The 22049-nt window shown below is 44.6% G+C and overlaps 1 protein-coding gene across 11 annotated transcripts; it reads left to right on the plus strand.

The window, feature by feature from the left end:
- The first annotated feature begins 10010 nt into the window (after window positions 1–10010).
- On the plus strand, window positions 10011–21448 carry LOC101692785 (intercellular adhesion molecule 5). Of its 11 annotated transcripts, none has more exons than XM_004749165.2 (9): window positions 10011–10255; window positions 13197–13281; window positions 14861–14936; window positions 16255–16521; window positions 17413–17733; window positions 17986–18264; window positions 18771–19040; window positions 19711–19953; window positions 20153–21448. In XM_004749165.2, the coding sequence occupies exons 3-9, from the start codon at window positions 14882–14884 to the stop codon at window positions 20359–20361; spliced, it is 1644 nt and encodes a 547-aa protein (XP_004749222.1). In that variant the 5' UTR covers window positions 10011–10255; window positions 13197–13281; window positions 14861–14881; the 3' UTR covers window positions 20362–21448. The 11 variants fall into 11 exon arrangements, with proteins under 11 accessions (XP_004749222.1, XP_004749226.1, XP_004749227.1 ...); XM_004749169.2 differs by having other exon boundaries at window positions 10011–10172; XM_004749170.2 differs by having other exon boundaries at window positions 10011–10140.
- The last annotated feature ends 601 nt before the right edge of the window (window positions 21449–22049 follow it).

Below are 22049 nucleotides of genomic sequence, written 5' to 3' on the forward strand. Positions count from 1 at the left end.
CCCAGCCCCGCCCAAACAAGCCCAGCGCTAGGCCCCGCCTAGAACCAGCAGTCCAATGCCGGGATGCCTCCTCAAATCCCGCCCCTCGCGAGACCCGCCCCTCACAGGCCCCGCCCCTAACAGCCAGCCCTAGAGCCACGCCCACACCCCGTGGCCCAGCCCTCGGCCGGAGGGGCGGGGGCGGAAAGCGGCGCAGGAAATGCTGTGCAAGGCGCGGGGTCAGAGGTTGAAGGTCACGTAGGGCTTCAGCAGTGAACGGGTTCTTGACCTCTCCCCGTTGTAGCCAACTCCCGGAGGCTCCCGCTTAGCTCTGTGAAAATAGTTTTCTTAAGTCTCCTTTCTACATTTTTCAGCATTAAAGACTCAGCTCCCTGAGGAGGAAGAGCCGCCAACTTGACTTTGTTTAAAAGCTCATCGTCGTAGCAGCTCAGAGCTGCCAAGGAACATCAGCTGCCCCAGACCCGATCCAGCTGTGTGAAGGGCGGACTTGGCCAAGCGCCGAGTTCTTATCGCATATTTTTAAAGTGGCTCTGCCTCACTTTAAGGAAGCCTAGTACTTTTTTTCCTCCACAGGAAATGTTTCCAGGGGGAGGAATTCTGCATTATGAGAAATCTCCCTGCAGTTAAGTAAGGTCTTTCTCCAGGATTTATAGTACTTAATTGAAAAAAATTCAATACCTTTTCAGAAACCACTGTCCTGTATCATATGGTATTCAAAATAAAGTGTTTCAGGTGTGTCAGAGCCTACATTCTGGTCATCTGGCGTTTTCTCGCCATCAGACCAGTGCTTCTTAAACTTTAAAGAGTATAAGAAACATCTGGGGCTCTTACTTAAAATGCAGACTATGATTCAGTAGGTCTGGGGTCTGGGCTTAAGCAGGGCTTAAGCTTCTGCATTTCTTTTATTTATATAAAGTTAGTCAATACATAGTGTATTACAAGGTTCAGGGTAGAGATTAATGATTCATCAGTTGCTTATAACACCCAGTGCTCCTTATATCAAGTGCCCTCCTTAATGCCCATCACCCAACTACCCCATCCCCCGACACCCCTCCAGCAATCCTCAGTTGGTTCCCTAGAGTTAAGAGTCTTTTATGGTTTGCCTCTATTTTCATCCTATTTTTCCTTCCCTCCCCCTGTGTTCATCTGCTTTGTTTCTTAAATTTCACATGAGTGAAATCATATGGTATTTGACTTTCTCTGACTTACTTCACTTAGCATAATACACTTTAGACTGGTTCCATCCACATCCTTGCAAATGGCAAGAGTTCACTCTTTTTGATGGCTGAGTAATATTCTGTATGAGATATATATCATATATATTTTAACATTTTCTTTATCCATTCATCCCTTGATGGACATCTAGGCTCTTTCCATATTTTGGCAGTTGTGGACATTGCTGCTATAAACATTGGGGTGCATGTACCCCTTCTAATCACTATTTTTGTATCCTTAAGTTAAATACCTAGTAGTACAATTGCTTCTAGAGCTCCAAAGCTATGTTGTTGCTACTCAGACAATAATTTTGAGTAGCCAAGATTGATTTTCACTATAAATTCCTCTGCTTTGTTTTCATCCCTAACCAAGTCTTGCATCATAGCACCCCAGATCCTGTTTATAGTATAGTATAGTCCTCCAGCCCTTTTTAGAAATCAGTTCTGCTCCACTGTACTTCCTGGTATCTTTCCAACAGTGATGAGCCCTGCCTTGCCGCTGCTTTCTTGCCTCTTGGTCTTCACGGAGCTCACTTTCCTCTTTCTGCCTAAAAGTGGGCTACCTGCCAGTTTGAGAGCAGGCCACTGGAATTATTACAGTCATTGAACCAGGGCCCCTTCCTACCCATGAAAAGTGGGTAAAGAATTCATAATAATGCAATTAATATCCATTTCAAGCCATTCAAGATCCTAGAGCAACTCTAGGGCTGTAGAGGAAGTAGTAGGGGCAAATCCCCTGGGGAGCTATTTCAAAATATCCCTGCCAGCTATTCCCCTGCACAACACACACATACAAAATACAAGGCTTCCAGTTATAGTTTATGAATAAGCCCTCCAGTATTGTACACCTGAAACTAATGTAACACTGTATGTTAATTATACTAGACTTAAAATTTAAAAACATAACAGAAGAAGCTCCCTAGGTAACTCTGATACAACCTCCCTTGTAGAGATACTTTCCTCTAGGAAAAAGACAAGCTCACAAATGCATTTAAAAAGAAGATAAAACAGTTAAATGTAATTCAGTTCCTCTTTATCCCTTGCTTAAATCCCTCCCCAGCTTCCCATTGCTCTTAGAGTGAATACCACACTCCCTCTCATGACATGTAAGTTTCTGCAGGACGAGGCTTCTGCTTATCTCCTTGGGCTCGTTTTAAAATCACTGCCTCTAGTTCTCTAAGAGTCAGTCCAGGCCAAATTGCCAGTCTCCGGGCAATTTCTGAAACTGCTAAGCCCCTTCCGACCTGAGAGCCTCTCTACTTCCAGCTTTTCCTTAGCTTTTCCACCATCTCCCCTGACTTTATTTCCCACCTAGTGATTATCACAATATAAAATTGCTTGTTTATATGAACTGGTTTACTGTCTGATCTGGCTCCTTTGCTAAAATACAAATTCTATTAAAGCAGGAACTCTTTCTCTTTTTATTTTTATTTTTTTTAATTGCAGTGAGATTCACATAGTGGAGAAATAAGCATTTTAAAGCAAACAATTCATTGGCATTTAGTACATTCACAGTATTGTACAACCACCATCTCTACCTAGTTCTAAAACATTTCATCACTCCTAAAGAAAATTCCATACCTGCTAAGCAATTGCTTCTCATTCAACCCTTCTCCTACCCCCTGGTACCCACAAATCTGCATTGTCTTTCTGGATTTACCTATTCTGATTATTTCGTATAAATGTAATAATATAACATGTAACTTTCTTTTTAAAGTTTTATTTATTTATTTGACAGAGAGAGACACAGAGAGGGGGAACACAAGCAGGGGGAGTGGGAGAGGGAGGCGCAAGCTTCCCGTTGAGCAGGGAGCCCGACTCAGGGCTCGATCCCAGGACCCTGGGATCATAACCTGAGTCAAAGCCAGACGCCTAACAACTGAGCCACCCAGGTGCCCCATAACATGTCACTTCTGTGTCTGGCTTTTTTCAATCAGCATGATGTTTTCAAGGTCTATGTGTGTTGTAACATGTGCCACTACTTAACTTCTTTTTTATGGCTGAATAATATTCCATTGTGTGTATATGCCATAATTCGTTTATGCATTTATCTGTTGACAGACATTTAGGTTGTTCTCCTCAGTTATTGTAAGGAGTGCTGCTGTGAATGTGTGCGTACGTGTGTTTGAGTACCTGTTTTCAATTATTTAGGGTATATGTTGTGTCACTCAATCATTGTCACAACATAATAAATGTGTTTAAATAAGTGAATGATCTTTAAGTGTAGTGAGAGAGAATGATAAATAAAATATCAACATTGAGTTAGTTACTATGATAAAATAACCTCAAGGTGTTAGGGGGGGGAATAGGGCTATCTAAGGGATAAAAATAAGCCAAGAAGAGCTAACACTTATTATTAAGTGTTTACATACATATTACCTTTTTTATCCTTCACAATGCATATGAGGTAAATACTAATTTTACTTCTATTTTAGAAATCAAGGCAGAGAGATTCAGTTACTTCCCCTCTCACTGTGATGGTGCCAGGATTCAAACCTGGTCCTGACCTGGTTCTGGAATCCATAATCCAGGCACTTAACTACCATATATGACTTGTTCACTGCTGTTACTTCTGTTATTACCTCTGGTCTGTTATTACTTGCAAGAAAGCTTTCAAACTGAGAAGCAAATTCTGTGGGGACCCAGAGAAAAGGAGGTTGACTGGCAGAAACAGATTAATTAAGAAAGTTTCCTACTAGAGGGGCACCCAGGTGGCTCTGTTGGTTGGGCCTCTGACTCTTGGTTTCTGCTCAGGTCATGATCTCAGGCTCATGGCATAGAGCTCTGCTTCAGGCTCTGCACTCAGCTGGGAGTCTGCTTGAAAGTCTCTCCCTCTGCCTCTGTCCCTCCTCCCCCCACCCCAATAAAATAAATAAAATCTTAAAAAGAAAAAAAAAAAAAGGTTTTCTGGAGCATTTTGCTTTGAAGGAGATACCACTGGCGGTCACCCAACAGGCAAATGGGATTTGATGTATCACAAGGGACAATTCAAGACCTTGTAAAGAACACTGAGTTAATGCTCAAGAATCAAAAGAGGTGGGAGGGGCGGCCATTCCCACTGCCACAGAAATAGGACCCGATAATGTAGCCAACTACAGAACTTGCAGTCACAGAGGCAGCATTCCCGTGCCTTTTCCCCTTGACTTAGAACGTCTTTTTCTCTTTCTCTCTTCTTCCCTTGATATTTACTCTACTCACTGACCACTTGTCAGAATTTCTGAAACATTCTGTGGTTTCAGAAGAGGGACTTTCCTATAACCTCTGACCCTATGGCATCTACAAACACTCAGAGACTTAATGGAACTAAAGTATTTAATTTATTAAAGTATTTAAAAAGTATTTAATAAGCCTGAGCTTAAGGGACAATTCCCAGTGTGGGCACTGTACTTCCTCCCCCAGCTCTTTGGTGGGCAAAACAGCTCCCAAAGAGTTCCTAGAAGAAAGGCCCTTGGAGCAAGATGGCCCAGTACTTCCCCTAGAGCAGGCCAGCAAAGGATCACTCCTCAGTATGATGGCCCTCTGGAGGCTCGAATTTCAGAAGCAGCAATGTGGATAGGTCATGGTAGGGAACGTTCACCAAAATGGCAACACTGCTAGGGCAGTGCCAGGAGCCTCTCCTAGGTGGAACCCTAAGCAGTCAAAGCATCCATCTTCCCCATGGGTGTGTGGTGGTGAGACCAGCCTGGGGCCCCGCCCAGTCAGAGCAGCAGAAGTTGTGCACCGCAAAGCCGCAGCTGCTGTCTTCACCATTTGAGAAGCACTTACTGAGCAGCTTCTACGTGTCAGTCCCTGACATCCTCTAGTAAAGATAAATGCAGAAATAGATCCTTTCTCCATGGGACAATTGCTAAGATAAAGATATCCATAAAGTACCAAGGGGAAACAGAGGAGGGGCCTTTAAGGAAGGAAAGGGATTAGTGAAGACTTCTTAGAGGATGTTATGCAAAAAAGGCTATGCAGGAGTTAGACAAAAAAAACAGAATAAGGCTCAAAGGCATGAAACAGTACAAGGTGAAGAGCATCAGAATTGATTTTGCTGGATCATCAAGTGTACAAAAGCTCCTCCTCTATGTGCACAACACAGTCACAGTTCTCGATACACGATTTCCACAGTCAATACAGTTTAGCAGGTAACACTTAAGAATAGTGTCTTCCAGTAGTGGGAGTAGATTCAAGGATTCAGGATTTAAGAGGTGAGCTTCAGGTCTATAGGTGACACCCCTGAAATCTCTGGAGCCAAGGTTTAGGGCATGATGCTAATAGCTGTTCTCTACCATGCAAGGTACAGGTTTATAGCACATTCAGGGACCCGGGTGGCACTGTGGTCTGAGTCTTCTTGGACACTTTCCAAACCTTCTCAGAGGTGACCTCCTGGCTCTTGAACTTGGACTCAGAGCCACCAGTATAACTGAAAAACAGACCACTAAGGCAGAGGAAAGCTAAGGCAAGGTTCTCCACTGGGTCCCAAAATGTGCTTGTCCTCTGGGGTTCTATCTTTAGCTCTTTTAGGTATACAAGTGACCTACTCAGACATACTTATCTATTCCCATCCTGTCAATTACTGTCTACTTTCTGATGAGGATGAGCCTACACCTCTAACTCCAATTACCACCTCTCTTCTAAGGTTTAGATCCATATTTCCAGTTCACTGCTGGATGCTCCACAGGTTATTTAAACCCATCTTTCCAAAATCAAGGTCTCATTGTCCTCCCTCCCCGTCTCCTCTCCTCTATCGATCCTGACTTAGGGCATGAGGACATGGTGAAGGGCCAACCCTGCCTTGCTGAGACATTTCAAATTGGTCTTGTAAGCAGATGAAAGCCAAAGATGGAATGACCCAACCAGGTGCCCAGGACACCTGCAATCAAAGAGGTGAATAGGGGAGCCTGGGTGGCTCAGTGGGTCAAAGCCTCTGCCTTCGGCTTGGGTTGTGATCTCAGGGTCCTGGGATCCAGCCCCACGTCAGGCTCTCTGCTCGGCAGGGAGCCTGCTTACCCCCACCCCCTGCCTGCCTCTTGGCCCACTTGTGATCTCTGTCTGTCAAATAAATAAAATCTTTTTTTAAAAAATGAGAGATGAATAGAACAGAGAAAGCCTTAAGGACCTCCATTCTGTGGTCTTAAAATGATCTTTCACTCCTCCAACTCTTGTTCCCCCTCAGTCTTAGTCTTTGAGTTCTATTGCCTTTACCTCCTTAATCTTTTTTGGATCTATCCTACCTGCCATAGGTCAGGTCGTTAACATCTCCTCCTTCCATAATCCACCCCAACTAGTTTCTCCGCTAATAAGCCACCCTACCCCTATCCTTCCTGGCATTTTTATCCCAAGGCAGTAAATATGATCCCATCTCTCCATTTTCATGTATTTGTGTGCCCCCCATTATGCTCAGCAGTGGGCTTTAAACCCACTGTGGTCCTTTTGGTTTCTCAGAGCTTCCGTGATGACCTGAGAGTGAGAAGGGAGGGCAGCATGGAGAGATCTCTCCCACCCTACCCTGCATCTCATCCCTACTTCAACAAGGAATTCTGGTTTTATTGTTTTATTTATATGGTGACCTTGCAAGGTTCTTTGGTGGAAAGGTTTCCATAGCTCTAAAATGCTGAAAAGGCAAGGGCTTGCACAAGAGTAAACTTTTCCGCATGGCACAATTGCCTCTTACTCTGTCTTCTTTCTACCCCTCTAGCTTTATTTTCCACCAACATCCCAACTGAATTCGCCCTTCCCTGAACACACCAAGCTATTACATGCTGTGATTCTTCTGCCTATGACATCACTAGAATGTAAGATCCTCCAAGGCTGGAGCTTTATTTGTTGCTGTGTCCCCACTACCTAGAATAATAGTCCTGGCACAAATTAAGTACTCAATTCATATTGATTAAAAGAGTAAGTGTTCCTCCCCAGTTCTCTTGTAAGCAAGTGTCTGTTTATTCTTCAAGGCCAACTCAAATGCCACTGCCTCTGGAATTTTCCATGACTATCTATCCCCACCTTCCAAGTGCCATCATCAATTTATTTTCTGTTTTCCATAATCCTCAGTCTAAATTTAAGAGTCATCACCATACTGTGCTGTGGCTTTTGTTTAGGACTCTGTCTCTAGTCACACACCCCTCCAGTGTGAATTCTAGGAGGACAAGGACAGAGCAGAAACAATGCTTGTTCAGGAAATAGCTCTGATAAAAAGTTACCTCCGCTTCCCCACCAAGAACTGTTCCAAGTCAGTCCTGATTAGGACTCACCCATCAGGGCAGAAGGTTAAAACCAGCTTAGCTGTAACAGTTAACTTTGGCACCCAAATCTTTTTCAAGCTTTATGCTCTTGCTTTCTTAAACTTTATTGATATGTGACCTTTTACCTGGATTCTTGAATTTTTCTTTGTTTACTCCTTAGCCCAGATCTTATCCTCACCTTGACTGTGATGGGCTGGCCAAGGTTGATTCACTTAATACTAACTCCTGATTTTAACCTTTAATTTTATGTTCTTCTAATTCTGGTGAAGACTGTACTGACCCTAACCAACCATGGAGCGTCTATAAACAGTGTGTCTATGGGCCAGGCATTGACAGCCCCAGGAATTTAAAAACAAACAAACAAACAAACAAAGGAGAAAAGTCTTAAAGGATCAGTGAAGCAGCAGATTTGGGGAGCCCAGAAACAAAGTAAAGTAGTTAAAAGGGAAATGCCACTTCAGAAGAGGACATCCCTCTAGCTGTGCCCCTGCTTTTGACAGATTTAAACCGATTGCTTCTATAACCCATTCCCCCAGCCAAAGCAATTATCCACTTGAAGGAATGATTTATCTACTTCCCTAGGAAAGTACCATTCACACAAAGAAATGGGTCAAAGGCAGCAAGCCCACTTGCCAAAATTCAATTCACTATGGACCAATTTATAAAAGTACCATAATTTTTAAGAACCATTTTTATACGATACACCTTATTAGATGGGACTATATTACAGCCTTAAAATATTAAAATTTAAGATTTTAATTGAAGAAATGAAAGTTAAGTTTGACAATGCCCCCTGAAGAATTAGCGTAAGGACAATAAAAATATAAGCATACAACAAAATAGAATACGACATTCAAAAGGACCTTATAAAAATAAGCAGCTGAAAAAAAATCCTGCTAGTGCAGAGACTGTGGTTTCTAGCAAGGGATGAATAGAATGTTGATTTGGTAGCACTCTGCAGAAATATTTACCATGAATGAACAAAACCCATTCAAAGCCATAAAAGAGAAATGAGGATAGCTGGAAGGGGTGACTATGATAGGTCTTACAAACTAGCCTCGAATAAACCCTGACAGTTTTGGGGGGGGTAGTCAGGAAAGGTTTTCCTGTGATTGCAGAAAACAGACTACCATTTATTGAGCACCTACTTCGTGTCAAAAATCATGGTAGGCATTTTCATATCCATAAACCAAATGTCATTCCTTTTGACAGAAGAGGAACTAGAGGTTATATAAATTTTCCCATAGTCCCAAAGCCAATAAGACACAGAAGTGGAATTCATTGACAGGTTTGTCTGCCCCAAAAGCCTGTATTCCTCGTGACATTCTCCTTCAATTTTCAGTATGGAAGGAGCCAAGGCATCGGTACAACTAGGGTACACGAAAGGCAGCCGCCCTTCTTGGACAAGAAGCCGCTCCTAATCTCAAAGGAATCAGCCTTCCTCCATAAAATGAAGTTAGTAGTAGCGCCTCCCTCAAAGGAATTACGGCAAATGAGACAGGGAGTGCGCGTCGTAATTGGCCCCTGCCAAACAAACTCCCAAATCCTCAAAGTTCACTGCACTAAGGAACTCAGTGCATGGCTCACGGTCGGACAAGCCTGACGGAGAGCGACACCGGAGAGCGACACCGCAGGATGCCCCCGAGAATGGCCCAATTCAGACGCCGGCCAGTGTTCTTGAGAAATGAGCCTCGGAAGACGTCTGGCACGAGAAGTGGAGGAAAAGGGTCTCGGGGGAGAGATGCAACCCAGGATTTACTCACCCCGATTTCGATGGCTTATTGATAGCTCCTCGGCGGGGAGTGGGGGGTGAGGGGGAATGCTCATTCACTCAAGAGTGTTATTTGTTATGTGGAGAAACGGGAGGGGCGGGGCACAAAAAGATCTTCTTGGGTATTGGCAAAAAGAACCCATTTTCCAGGTCACCCACGAAGAGCCCGCAGTAACGCCCGCTAGATTTTCGAGCCACTGAGGCGCCGAGACGCGACGCCAAAGAAGCTGAGTGGCCGGCGGCGGGAACGCGGCTGCTCGCAGCGCTTTCCCGCGCGCGGCGCGTCACGTGTTCAGGCCGTGCCACTTGACGAACAGGCCCAGGGGCGCACAACGCTTTGTTTTGTTTTTTTTTTTTTTTTTAAAGTAGGCAGAGAGGCAGGCAGAGAGAGAGAGGAGGAAGCAGGCTCCCTGCTGAGCAGAGAGCCCGATGTGGGACTCGATCCAGGACCCTGAGATCATGACCTGAGCTGAAGGCAGTGGCTTAACCACTGAGCCACCCAGGCGCCCGACGCTTTGTTTTCCTTATAGTGCCATTACATGCTACAACAATCCCTCCTCTTTCGTTTTCACTTTGTTTCACTGAGTAGCTATTATTTTGGGTCAAAAATGCGCTCTCTTACCAAGCAAGATACAGGCTTCTCTACCCGTATCTTCCCCGCAACCCCCTCCAGTGGTTTTAGCTTCCTGGCCCGCCCCACTCGTCTCGGCCAACCCTTGCTAAGCTGCTCCGCAGACGTCACGAGTTTCTGGGCAGATCAGGAAATCCTCCCGCCAGGCGCTCCGTCGCGCGCCCCCTCCTGGCCGTGCCTTCCAAACGGTCTGAGCGCGTGGCGGGTTTCTGAGGCCCGTGCAGGCGACGCAGCGGAGCAGGCGAGGCGGTCGAGCCCCCCTTGAGGAGTGACCCGAGCAGCGAGGAGCGGCCCTCAGTGAGGATTTACGTCTAGCTTTGTGTGCTTCGGTTCGTGCCTGTGTCTCCTCCCGGCTTTTCCGTCAAGTGTGCGGAGGTCTGACCTCGCGTGGCGGGCTTCGCTTCCTCACACGGTTAGCGGGCCTGAAACCCTGGAGGAGCACTGGCTCAGGGTTTTTTATTCCGCGTGTCTTTCATGTTTTAAATATCGTCTTCCTTTAAAGGCCTTCCGGGCCTGTCGGGCCAAGCGTGTGAGAGCCACACTGTGTGCACACGTGACACGAGGCTCGGTCCGAGCAGGAGCGGGCCTCGCGCCGTGTCCAGCGCTGGGCTCAGCCCCCCCCCCCTCCAGTATTTACAACTGCTGTAGCCGCTTCGTCCTTCTGTCCGTCCCAGCTGGAGGTGCCCTGGGAGGGTGGCGAACATCCGGGTGGGGGAGGTAGATGAGCAGACCCGAGAAGAGAGTGAGAGCGGCAGAGGGGGGGTGGGGAGGGCGGCCTGGGCACTGAAGGTGGGAGGCAGGCAGGGTGGTGGTGCTCAGCCCCCCTCGCGAAGGTCTCGTGAACGGGCGGGAGGGGGTATCCCCAGAGCAGGAAGCCAATTCCGGGGAATTCGAGAGAAAAGACAGCACAGGGGAGGGTGGGGCTCAAGTCTGTACCAGATACTGCAAGAAATGCTGGAAGAACCCCAGACTTGGACTGGAAGTCCAGGTCGGCTACAGCGCAATCCCAGCGGTAGATCAGGGTTTGTGGCCCTCCCCTCAACTGCCTGCGCTCTCCCTGCAACCCTTTAGTGGCTGGATTATAGGTCTAGGATTTCAGACACGTTAATCCCTGAATTTGGGGCTATCATCTACAGAGCAAGCCGAAGGAATTTTAAAAATATTTAAATATCACTACCCCTTAGGAATGCTTTCTTTGTTCTTAAGTGAGTGAATATAAAAAGGCACGTTTCAGTACCTGATAACATGCCATGTGAAAATAAGGATGAAATTGTAGAGCTGTGGGGATACCGCAAGAACACTTGAAACAACACAAAACAAAGTTATGGTCCGTGTAGGAGTAATAAAACAAAAAGAATCGCGCCCCTCCCCCCCCCCCGCCATTTTCTTATATCTATATGGCTATGCTAGTAACAACCACAAGAGTAAAACCAGCTAGCCTGGCTCGTAACCATCAAAGGATTAGTCTTTTTTATCTAAGGCTCTAGGAGCAGAATATAACCCATGAGATTCATTCACAGCAAGACTGGGCTTGCAGAGAAAGGTAACATCAGCAAGGGAAGGAGAGATGACTGAAATAGAAGGAGCTCTTGGATTAACCTCTATGCAGAATTGTTTGGGGCACTGTGACCCCATCAAAGCATAGATAATCTAAATTCACTGAACAGAGAAAAACAGTGAAATAGTTAGCATTGCCCTGTAGTCAGGATGCCTCGGTTTGAATCCTGGTTTTACTTTTTTTTTTTTTTTTTAATTTTTCATTTACTAGACACAGAGAGGTCACAGGTAGACAGAGAGAGGGAAGCAGGCTCCCCACTGAGCAGAGAGCCCAGTGTGGGGCTTGATCCTAGGACCCTGAGACCATGACCTGAGCCGAAGGCAGAGGCCCAACCCACTGAGCCACCCAGGTGCCCTCTTAATTAGTTGCCTGACTTGGTGTAACTTACTTTACCTCTCTTAGCTTCCATCTCTTCGTCTATAAAATTGACAATAATCATAGGACTGCTATGAGATAACTAAAGTAAACCACTCAGTGTCGTGCCTGGCACATAGTCTGTGGTTACTAAATATTAAATGGTATAGACAACATGTGATTGAGAAAGAGTCATTGAAGTGAGATATAGATCAGTAGTGAGTTGCCTACCTTAGAGTGGGTGTTAGGAAGAGAACATTTTACCTCAAGAAATTGAAGAGTTGATAGGAATTGTACAGTGTCAAGTTAATGTGACTGGTATTTCTTTTTAATTATATAATTTTTTAAAGATTTTATTTATTTGACAGAGATCACAAGTAGGCAGAGAGGCAGGCAGAGAGAGGGAGGAGGAAGCAGGCTCCCCACCAAGCAGAGAGCCGGATGTGGGGCTCGATCCCAGGACGCTGAGATCATGATCCGAGCCAAAGGCAGAGGCTTTAAGCCACTGAGCCACCCTGGTGCCCCTAAATTATATAGTTGAGTGAATGTTATATGTCTCCTTCCAACAGTGGAAATGCCGTTTTCTTCTGCCCTTTCCATGCCACTTTCAAAATACTAGATGTGAATAATTGATATTTTCTAAATATGTGAAAAAATATTTAGGATATTTTTATTGATCTGTAAGATACACTTTAAGTAAAACCAGTATGTGTACTATGTAAAACACAAACCTCTAGCCTCTATTTCCAACCAAACTGAGACCCCCTAACCATCTTATATGTATAGAAATTTTGCAGCCACCACTGCCTTCAGGCCCTCTCACATCTCTTGAATGGTACCTCACTTTATGGATTACTGGTTCGGATTACTTGGATTACTGCTGTAGTCCCGCAGATCTCCCGGCCATCAATCTTCTCTTCATCTTTCCTTTTTCCACACCCTGCCAGTGTTGTCATCTTGAAAAATAAAGCTGATCACCTCACTCCCATGCTTTAAAAGTTCTGTAAATTCCTACCTGCCTACTCAACTGTAAACCTACTTCTTTAACTTTATCCCCCATTTCTTACCCTCTACCCATATCGAACTTGACTTTTCTCAGGCAAGTCTGTCCTGACCTCTTCACTTTATCACTTCATTCCTTAGTAAACTTCCAGTTTAGAAAACCCAGTTCAAAGTAGGTGTGTCTCTGAGAAACCTCAACTCCTTCAGGGAGAAGTAATGGTTTCCTCCTCAGTGCTTCTTGGTCAATTTGTTTATTACTGGCAGCATCAGCAACAGTGACACAGTGAGCATCATCACTACCTTACTGAAATCTTAGCAGGAATGGGGCTAAACACTTGGCTTAAATCAAGTCATTTAATTCTCATTTTACTCTCCCCCCCTGAATTTTTATAATAACACTTGACATTATGTTATTTTCATTTGTATTTGTTTTTCTTAGTAAATTCCAGGAATTCCTGTTGTTGTTGGATAAATCTTGGTAACTTCAGCACCTTCCTAAAAGCCTGGAATACTGTAGATGCTCAGTAAGTGTCTGCTGAAGTAATGTATGAACATAAGCAATTCCACTCAGGGCTTTTATACTTTTTCAAAAAGAGCTGTCATTTACTGAAAACTCTTAGAACTTCAGTCTGGGGTAACGTTTGAGTATCTTCAGTAATAAAAGATCCTCCTTGGAAAGAGACTCAGAGCTAAATCTGGTGAATAAGGTGTCTGAGTCATCATTTTTGCTCAAAGAGTAATAAAATAGTTTAAGAAGGGGTGCCTGGGTGGCTCAGTAGGTTAAAGCCTCTGCCTTTGGCTCAGGTCATGATCCCAGAGTCCTGGGATTGAGCCCCACATCAGGCTCTCTGCTCAGCAGGGAGCCTGCTTCCTCCTCTCTCTCTCTGACTGCCTCTCTGCCTAATTGTGATCTCTGTCTGTCAAATAAACAAATAAAATATTAAAAAAATAGTTTAAGAAAAAGACTGATATACCTTTTGTAGCTTAAAAGCCAGTTCTAAATCACTTCTAAAAAGTTTTTAATAATGGTGTCATTATTGGAGTAATGTATTGTTTCCCAAAGTATTTGAAGAGTAACAATCACTTGGGATTATAAATTTTGATATGCCTGTTATCTTATCCATGTATAAAAAAGACCCCCCCAAGAAAACAGCCTCTTTCAGACCAGCATACAAGTAAAGGTACACCTATGTAAAACCCAATGCATGAAAACTCCAATACAGAATTAGAGGGTAATTGTTCATTTAATGGAATACCTGTAACATGCTAGTCACTGTGCTAGGTGCTAAATATGCAAGATAAATATAGTCTCTCATCCTCAGGGAATTTCCAGCATTGTAATAATTTCATCATTAAAAATAATTCACTAGAGTGAATTACATTTTAATATACATAGCTTCAGAAATCATGTTTGGCATAAAGTGAGGTACAATGTGTAATAAGTAAGGGACTGTGAAGTGGGACAGGGTTAGGAATGTTTCTTAGAAAAAATTAGCTTGAATGGGGTTTTGAAAGAAAAAAAACTTGGTATAGATTGGTGGAGAAAAGAGAAGTGGACACTTTATACTTAGCCATAGTCGTAATCCAATGGTTGCTTGGTAAACGTGGAGGCAGATCAGAAAGAGGTGGTTTATCTTGAGGGATATTTCATAGAGATCATGAGGAGAGAGCTGTGTTGAAACATTTCTCCCTTACATCAGAGAACGGGATTCTAGGGACTGTGTTTTCTAGATTCAGGGTTACTTTCCACTGGGCAGTGCTAGATATACACATTGGCTGATCTCAACTCTCCAAACTTCATTTTTTTATTTTCATACTACCAGCCTTCTGTTGACTCAAATAGATGGAGGCAAATACATGAACAGATAAATGCAATACAGACTTATACAGGAGTCTCACTAAATCTAATGTCCTCTATTATTTTCCTACATCCTTTTTAGTAAACCCACACCACACCACTGTTAATCTTGCTACAATTTCTCCAGACTATGCAAGGTTTTGGGAAAGGGGCTGACCTTTAACAATATCAAAGAAACGATTTTCTGTATCCTTTTTCTTTCCTTTGGTCACTTTCTCCAGCATTGTTTTCTCCTTTTTCTCCAGCTTTTGGCCCTTCTCACAAGGATGGAAATGCTACTATTTCGTGTCTGGGCCCTGCTGGCCTTGATCCCTTTCCCAGGTGAGGCTATTTGGGACATTTCTTTAGTCAGTATGTGCCAGACCAATAAGAAAGAGGCTCAGAAGTACTGAGTGGGGCGAAAATTGAGTATTCACTTGTCCAAACCCTAGGGAGAGGTTCATATTTTGGGATCATTAGGACACAGAATCTATAGTTGGTTCTTTGGCTTATAATTGGGGAACCCTAATTGAGGGACAGGATAGTAGACCACCAGAGAGAACTCTCCTTTAAATATGCCTTTTCTCCTTGGTTCCCTGCTGCCCCAAGGCTGTCCTGTTTTCCTGCTCTTGAGAATATTTTTACTTCATTGTTGCCACCTTTTGTGTCATGGACAGCTACAATAGGATCTTGATAGGAAAGGGCCCATAGCTCATTTGTGAGAAGTGAGTTCTCTGGATGGCAAGAAAGGAACTGGCGCTTTAGTGGGTGATACTGCTACATGAGTTGTGTATTTGTCGAAGGGACTGGTATTTGGGAGATGAAGCAGATGGTGGACATGGAGTAGCTAAAGGGGATCTGTGGGGAAACTTTCAGGAGACTCCCTTTCACCTGTGTCAGGCATCTAACATTTACCTGATGTCTGTCTCATTGCACCTGAGATTTCCCTGGCCGACTAAACTCTTAAGCGTCTAAAAATATCTGTTGCCTTAGTACCAAAGCAAAGAGGAATAGTCTCATTTTGAGGAGAGGTGAAAAGTTCCATGGGAAATGAGTGACCCTAGGAGTCATATTTAGGCTAGTGGTTCCCCTGATTTGGCGTGCATATGGGTCATCAGGAATGCTTGTTCTGTTCACTTGCGTTATTTCCAGGTCCCACTTTCACAAGGTCTTAGTCATTCAGTCAGAGGCAGAGCTAGAATCTGCAGTGTTACAAGCACCCCAGGTGATTCTGGTGAAGGCAATCTTTAGACCATAATTTCAAAGAGACACTGCTTTGAGGTATACGTAACAAAGCTCTTTTCTCCAGTACCTCTTAACCGCTTGAGAGCCCTCAGCAGCCAATCCTGGAGCTTCCAAGACATTTGGAAGCTCCAAGAGAGAATGGTTTCCTGGTCATCAATTTTAAGAACTCCTTAGTTTCCAAGGGGACACTAATGGAGAAATCAAGATCCCTAGAAATATGATGAGTGGAGGGAATGAATGGTGGTGGAATCATGGTTCTAACTTGTTCATTGAGGATCTTTTTCTTGTCTTATTTGTAACTTTTTCTTCAGGGTATGTTTCCTATTTCTAACCATCAAATAGAATTGGCTTTGTATTTTATTTGGCTCATGTGGTCCTCACCAAAGTCTTTGGGATATGTGGTTGATCATTTCAGGGGCAGCTGAAGAGATATTTGAGGTTTCTGTTTGGCCAGATCAGGCCCTGGTAAAGCTTGGACAGTCCCTAATGGTCAACTGCAGCACTACCTGTCCAGACCCCGGGCCCAGTGGAATTGAGACTTTCTTAAAGAAAACCCAGGTGGACAAAGGACCTCAGTGGAAGGAGTTTCTTCTGGAGGACGTCACAGAAAATTCTGTTCTGCAGTGCTTCTTCTCTTGTGCAGGGATCCAAAAGGACACAAGCCTTGGCATCACTGTGTATCGTGAGTAGGGCTGAGGAGGAAGGGAAGAGTGGGGGAACAGGACTATGTCTTACTTAGGGAAAAATTAGAGATTTCTTTTAGGGGAGAGAATTAGGGACCTTAATAGAGAGATTTCTGTCATACTGTAGGAATTCTAGGGCCAATTACTTCTATTTACCTTTGCTGTAGGATTTTAAATTTGGAGCAGAACGTAGAGGGCATCCAGACATTGTGCTTGAGCATATGTTCAAGCACAGGAGGCATAAGCTAGTAATGCTAGCTTATACATGATAAAAAAAGAAAGTATGCAATTAGTGCTAAATTATTTGACACAACTATTTAGAATAAATAGGGATGGAGAAAGGAGGGTCTTTGTGGGCTGGGGTAGTTGGAGAAGTCTCCATGGAAAAGGAGACTCTTGAGCTTCCCTCCTGCAGAATAATAAGGATTGGAAGTGTTGGGATGGCTGGGGAAGGTCTTACAGGTGAGCAGATAGCACTGGCAAAGATAGGGCCATGTGAGGAAGTGTGACCTCGGTGGGGTAAAAGCGCAGTAAGCCAGGGTATAGTTTTTATGTGATGCTAAGCAGCTCCTCAGAAGCTGCTCATGCCTCTGAAGCACCTCTGTTAAGAGATAAACGTTCTCCAGCATGGCAACTACAGTCAACACAAGGGACTTCCCTCTCAACAGTCATTTCTTGGCTATGACTTTAACCATGTTTGATGGCCAGAAAAAGAGTCAGAAGACTGACTTGTTTCATGTAGGGCGGAGTTGGCAGAAAGCTGACACTGTTGATCAGATGGTTTAAGGGTAACCGTTACCTTGTATGACAGGCAGCTTGTTCTGTATCACTTCTTTCTGGAAAGGTGCATAGCCTTCTCTCATCCAGCCCACCCTTTTTTCTTCTTACAGAGCCACCAGAGCAGGTGATCCTGGAGCTGCAGCCTTCATGGGTAGCCATGGGTGAAGCCTTGACAGTGAAATGCCATGTGCCCAGGGTGGTGCCCCTGGAGAACCTCAGCCTTACCCTTCTCCAGGGTAACCAGGAACTGCATAGAAAGAACTTTATGAGCTTGGCTGTGGCCTCCCAAAGAGCTGAGGTCACCATCCATGTCAAAGCCCAAAGGGAAGATGACAGGTGTAATTTCTCATGCCATGCAGAACTGGACTTGAGTTCACATGGTGGAGGACTCTTTCACAGTAGTTCAGACATCAAGGTACTTCGGATCTTTGGTGAGTCAACAGGTGTGGAAGGATCCTGAGGCTCATTTTCCTTGTCTTACCTTGGCCTTTGGGACTAAGTTCCCACAAAGTTTGAGATGGGGTTGTGAAGGTAATTGCGCTCTACCTCTATGTGGGTCTTAAACTTACCCTGCGGACAGAGTGCTTTTAGCCGCACTCCCTTCCTACTTTGCGGGGCCCCACATAGCACATGATTTATCATGGCTTTTCTCCTTTCTTTCCTTTTTTTTCATTTCTTGGCAGAATTCTCTCAGAGCCCCCAAATCTGGGTCTCCCCACTTTTGGAGATTGGGATGGCAGAGACTGTAAGCTGTGAGTTGTCTAGGGTATTCCCAGCCAGAGAGGTCATGTTCCACATGTTCCTGGGAGACCAGGAGCTGAGCCCCTTTGTCTCCTGGAAAGGAGACACAGCATGGGCCAATGCCACTGTTCGGGCCATGGAGACTGGTGATCAGGAGCTGTCTTGCCTTGTATCTCTGGGTCCAATGGAACAGAAAACAAGAGAGCCAGTGCACGTCTATAGTAAGTGACCTGCCTCTTCCATTCCTTACAGGGGTCCTCTGCCACTGAAATCTTCCACAGTAAAGTCTTGGTGATTCAACAGCAAATATCCCTACTAACCTTTCCTAGGTACACTCTCAAGTGAGTTTTCTCTGATGCACGCATTGAGACAGTAGTTCTATTCAGCTTTCACCCTGTTTCCTTAGGCCAGCCTACTTACAGAGTGATTGTGGGCCCTTCAGCTTGTTTCTAGAACAACTTTCTGAGGTAAAGAGGAAAAATCTGTAAGATGAAAAGCCATCTTACCATCCTTGCCACAGAGGCATAGCCAAATGTATGCACACTGCGTCTGTTTTAAGAAGAGCTTTCAAATTCCCAAATCTCATTGCTCCTGCCATTCAGCACAGAGGCAGGAGGGTGTCTAAAGTCTCCCATCTTGTCTGCCTAGATACCACTCCTTTAGCAGCAACAGTCCAGGAGTGGCCGTGAGTTTTGAGAAATACGTTTGATTCTCTTCCTTTTTATAGGCTTCCCTCCACCAATCCTGGAGATAGAAGAATTATACCCATTGGCAGGGAGAGACATTAATGTGACCTGTTCGGGGCATGTATTAACATCACCCAGCCCTACTCTTCGGCTGAAGGGAGCCCCAGACACCCCTGCCCCTGGGGAGACTGCCTGGCTTTTACTTACCACCAGGGAGGAAGATAATGGCCGAAATTTCTCCTGTGAGGCCTCTTTGGAGGTTCAGGGTCAACGGCTGATCAAAACCACTGCAATGCAGCTCCATGTCTTATGTGAGTAGAAGCCTGATCTTTCTGGTCAAAACGAGAATTATTATTAGTATCTCATTTCCAGAGGTCTTGGCCAGCAACTTCATTATTAGAGTTGCTACATTTTACCCATTAAAAAAAAATTGAAGGAGGAAATGAAATTAAAGCTCCCCAAGCTTACCTTAGCCCCAGGAAAGGGAGCTGGGAGAAACACGAGGGGGAACTGGGAATGAAAAAGAGAATACAGGGTGATCAGGTGGCATTAGTTGATGGCTGATGGCTGAGGACACAGGAAGTGGGAGTTGGGAGTTTATGCTGAGGAGGGAAATTTCTACCTAAGAATCTGTATTTTGAAAAGTAGAAAGTCCCTCATCTCTGGGGTCACCCCTACACATCTCACTCACTGAGAAGCAAAGATGGGAAGCAGGAAATCCACCATTGATAGGACAGCCCAGATCATTTAGTCTGAACCTATCAGAATGCCTTTGCTGCATGCATCTCAGACTCCTTGCCCCTAGGGAAGGGAAGATAAGACTGGCCCAAAACAGGGAACAGTGGTTCTTCCCTTGGGAAGGAACGCTGTCTGGTCAAATGGACACAGTATTTGGATTAGGGGGAAGGGGGAGCTGAGCATCCCAGTGGGGAAGGAATGTGGCACATGGAATTCAGGTCCCTGGGGGACTGTCTTTTCCAGACAAGCCTCGGTTAGAGGAATCTGATTGTCCTGGCAACCAGACATGGGTGAAAGGAACAGAGCAGATGCTTACGTGCGTCCCAAAGGGAAACCCAACTCCAACGTTGGTGTGTACCTGGAATGGAGTAATCTTCAACCTTGATGTTCCACAGAAGGCAACTCAGAACCACACGGGAACCTACTGCTGCACAGCCACTAACCAACTGGGCTCTGTCAGCAAAGACATTGCTGTCCTGGTTCAAGGTGACCGTGGATCTCCTGCTGCCAGGCCCAGGATGGAAATCCCCCAGGGGTTTGGGATTCTTATTCAAACCTGGAAAAAAGAAAAATTCTAGTGGGTGGAGGGAGGGTGAGACTGAGAAGTGGGTGTGGTAGGCTGGGGAAGGTAGGGGTTCTCTTTGCCCTGGAACCCTCCTGAACTCTGTCTTCTGTACTTGGGCAGGACTGGATGAAGGAATCAGCTCCACCATCTTCATCATCATTATTGTCGCCCTTGGAGTGGGCGTGGTCACCATAGCACTGTATCTGAACTACAAGCCGTGCAAAATAGAGAGGCGGAAATTGCCCTATAGGCAGAAAGAGAAGAACAACGAGGAGGAAAGCCAGTTTGCTGTTCAGCGAGGAGAAAAGTGCAATGCACATAACTGTTAAATGGAAACAGCTCTTCGGTTGAAGGCAACCTCTGCTGCTGGGATTTCCTAAGGGAGGAAAGAGGGAGGAGAAAGGAGACATTACTCTTTGTGTTCTGCAGTCCCACAAAACAGGTGTTTTGGACCCCCATGTTCCTTGTATCTCACTCATCCACAAGCTCAGCTCCTCTGAGGTCACTCTAGTCGCTAGGAATTTCACTCTCAGTGTCCAGCTAAGGAGAGGGCCTCTTGCTCTTTACTGTGTGCTTAATCGGTCCACTCGCTCTTAGACTCAAAAAAAAGGTCTTGTCCTTTGCTCCCAAACATCAGACTAAAGAGGTAGTCAGAAATATCTCGGAAATCCAACTCATTTCTCATGGTTTCCTTATGACTAAATGGGAACCAGTTTCTTAGTCCACAGACAGGACTTCAAAGGGAGTGAATACCAAAGAGATAAGAATCAGAAGCTTATTCCTGCCTCTACATTCCCCTGCTCCCATATATTTTATATAAGGATTTTGAAGTGCTGGCTTCCAGAGCTGAAATTGATAACACCATTATGGGTCGTGGGTGGTTAGGCTTCAACTCGCTAACCATCTAGTGTATGCCTTGGAGGAGTGGAAAAGTCATAAATTCCACTTTGGGTCAGACAAGCAGCTTATCTAACCTCATATTCTGTCCCTGAAGTAGAAATTAGAGTTCTTCCATTAAACTGGCCTCATAGTTCATGGGCTCCAAACATCTCTGAATTCCTTCTCATGATCCACTATAAAGTAACCATCTGTGAGTTCACATTTGACACATTATTTTTTTAATCTATACAGGCTCTTACGATAGAGTTCCAGTATTTATTCTCCCTTTCCATAAAGCAGTATGTATTTTCATATGTCTGCAAACTACTTAAGCTTCAGAACAATCCTCCTGTGACAATGTTTACCATATGATCTTATGATTCAGCTTCCTTCTCTGTTCTTTGGAAAATACATGTTCACCGGTACAGAAGACATGCAGAATCATATACCCAAGTCTTTTCTTCCAAATCAGTCATGTATGGGTCACCGAAATGTTGTATACAGTAAAAAATAAAAGTGATTTTATGATATCTGAAAGTATTTCTCTTCTGTGTCATTTTGGAAAGCTCTTTTTAAGCCACATGGTTGCATTCTGAGTACAGTTTCTAAGAAAAGAATGTTAAGACCGTAGCACAAACAACTAGCCCAGGGCAGGTGGTGCTTTAGCTCAGGGCAACAGCCTGTTTGACCTACCCTTAAAACTAAAGTTGAGACCTCCAGACAGAGGTCTTCAGCCTTCCAAATTGTAGACACTACAAGAAAGAATACAGCATCAGGCATCACAGTGAAAAAAAAATAATAATTCTTTCCAGTCCTTACCTGATTCTGGGTTACGGGTTAAGTATAAAGATAATCCTTCGATTTCAACACACACAAGGCAGTGGGGCTACAATGGTGAACAAAGCAGTGTCCCTGCCTTCTACAAGTTTCTAGTCAATGAGGGAAGCCAGAGCAAGTCAACAGGAAATCACAATTGCACCTTAACTCCCATAACCAGGAAAACACAGGTCCTTATGAAAATGCCTAACTTGGGATCAAGGGAGGCTTCCTGGGAGGAGATTGGGAATACCTTGTTTGACTTTCAAAACAGCACTACCCCCCGCAGCCATCAAATGACCTCAGCCTCAATTTTTCCAGT

This window comes from Mustela putorius, unplaced genomic scaffold (genome assembly GCF_011764305.1).
Source record: "Mustela putorius furo isolate JIRA1106 unplaced genomic scaffold, ASM1176430v1.1 tig00000487_pilon_pilon_pilon, whole genome shotgun sequence".
Classification (NCBI taxonomy): Eukaryota; Metazoa; Chordata; class Mammalia; order Carnivora; family Mustelidae; genus Mustela; species Mustela putorius.

Excerpts from the sequence above, each read along its gene's own strand:
- LOC101692785 (XM_004749165.2), top strand. The coding sequence starts at position 14,882 with ATGGAAATGCTACTATTTCGTGTCTGGGCCCTGCTGGCCTTGATCCCT. Across the intron at positions 17,734-17,985 it reads CAAGGTACTTCGGATCTTTG|AATTCTCTCAGAGCCCCCAA; the intron begins GTGAGTCAACAG and ends ATTTCTTGGCAG. Across the intron at positions 19,041-19,710 it reads AATGCAGCTCCATGTCTTAT|ACAAGCCTCGGTTAGAGGAA; the intron begins GTGAGTAGAAGC and ends TGTCTTTTCCAG.